Source organism: Antrostomus carolinensis, unplaced genomic scaffold, assembly GCF_000700745.2.
Source record: "Antrostomus carolinensis isolate BGI_N321 unplaced genomic scaffold, ASM70074v2 scaffold33085, whole genome shotgun sequence".
NCBI classification, from domain to species: domain Eukaryota; kingdom Metazoa; phylum Chordata; class Aves; order Caprimulgiformes; family Caprimulgidae; genus Antrostomus; species Antrostomus carolinensis.
In genome coordinates, this window is record NW_010317613.1 from 19,018 (window position 1) to 20,574 (window position 1,557).

The window sequence follows — 1,557 nt, forward strand, 5'->3', positions numbered from 1 at the left end:
CTACGGTGAGTGAAGCGTGGGTCAGAGGCTGGCGCCCAGGCACAGGGCATCCTCTGCAGCCCCTCTCCATTGCTCCATGCTTCAGTTTCCCCACTGAGGTACTTTAGGCACTTGGCAGAGACAGGACATTTAAGAGCCCTCAGTCTTGGTAATCCTTGCAAGGAGATAACCTCTAAGCTTGCTTTCAACCACAGTCCTTTCTCCTGTCCTTGGAGGGTCTCCTCCCAGGGTGCCCCCCAAAGTGGGGCATGGAAGGTTTCTCCTCCTGTCCCTCTCCCATAGCCCCACATTGCTGGCAGCCTGTGTGGAGCAGTTGTGTGAGGGGGTGCCCCCTATCTCCTCCCAGCCCTTACACCTTCCCCATAAGCAGCCTCCCAGAGGAAGCCAAAGGCTGGGACAATGCCAACACCAGGGCTGCAAGGTCAAGGAGCCCCATGGCACAGCCTTCCTCACCTCCACGCAGATGCTCCAGCCCTGTCCCTAGCTGTGCCAATGCCTCCATCTCCATGTGCTCCTCAAGGGACTCCAGCCCCCTTCCCCATTGTGCCCACATCTCTCCCTGCCAGCTGGGGTCCAGGAGGGACCTTTGGGGAGGGTTTGTGGGGAGGATGGGATGCGACAGCCGGGTGGCTCTTCTCCAGCCTCACAGCACCGGGCTGTGGCTCAGCCTTTCCCCAGGGAGGGAAGTCTGGAGCAGAGGGTCCCGGGGGGGATGTGGGGGGCCTGCAGCAGACAGGGGAGGTGGCTGGGCTCAGAGGGAAAGGCAAGCTGAGGCAATGCTGCCATCTCCTGGTCCCACCTGCCTGGCTCAGCCCCTACCGGCATCTTACCAAGACCAGAGCCCACCTGGAGACCCTCCGCTGTAACTCTGGACTTTGGAGATGTTCACACAGACACTGGCCTGTCATTTAGAGGCCAGTGCCACTGACAGGAGCGTGACCTGTGCCACTTTGGTGGCAGTATCCCTTATCCCCCTCAGATGTAAGGCAGGTTTCCTCCCACCTAGCTGTGCCCCCCCTCACCAGCCATCCCTTCTGCCTTGCAGGGCTGGAGTCCGGGTTTTGCACCATCCCTCGCGTGCCTCGTTTGGAAAAGGCCCAAGAGAGTGCCTTCTCCGGGGAAGCAGAGCTGAAGCGCTCAGACTCCCTGCTTTCCTTCCGCCTGGACCTGGGACCCTCCCTGATGAGTGAGCTCCTCCAGGTGATGAGCTTCTCTGAAACCAATGGTAGTGAGGTAGGGGAGGATGGCCCAGACCTCCCATGTGGTGAAGGGACCAAGAATGGGGTCTCTCCAGCATCAAGTGCATCCCACGGAGAGGACAAGGCAACATCCAGCTTCTGGGACCACTCTGGGCAGAGCAGCCTGTCGGGGGCCAGCTCACTGCCGGGACTGTCAGTCCGTGCCAATGGAGAGGCACATGCCATCGAGGGTGCTGGAGAGGACCCGTCCTGGGCTTCAGGGCTGGGGACAGCAGCCAGAGCCACCCCGTGGCAGGGGCACTGGAACGACTGCACCATTGAGGCGGGAGAGTTTGACCGGGCAGCCCAGGTCCTGGCC

General features: G+C 61.1%; 1 protein-coding gene across 1 annotated transcript in view; it reads left to right on the forward strand.

Annotated features, from left to right (window-relative positions):
* The window catches only part of CDC42EP1 (CDC42 effector protein 1), a 2,264-nt gene that overhangs the window by 439 nt on the left and 268 nt on the right, over positions 1-1,557 (forward strand). The window contains 2 exon segments of the mRNA XM_010168643.1: positions 1-16; positions 1,026-1,556. The exon segment at positions 1-16 is cut by the window's left edge and continues 439 nt beyond it. Of these exon segments, the coding sequence (XP_010166945.1) occupies positions 1-16; positions 1,026-1,556 (547 nt within the window).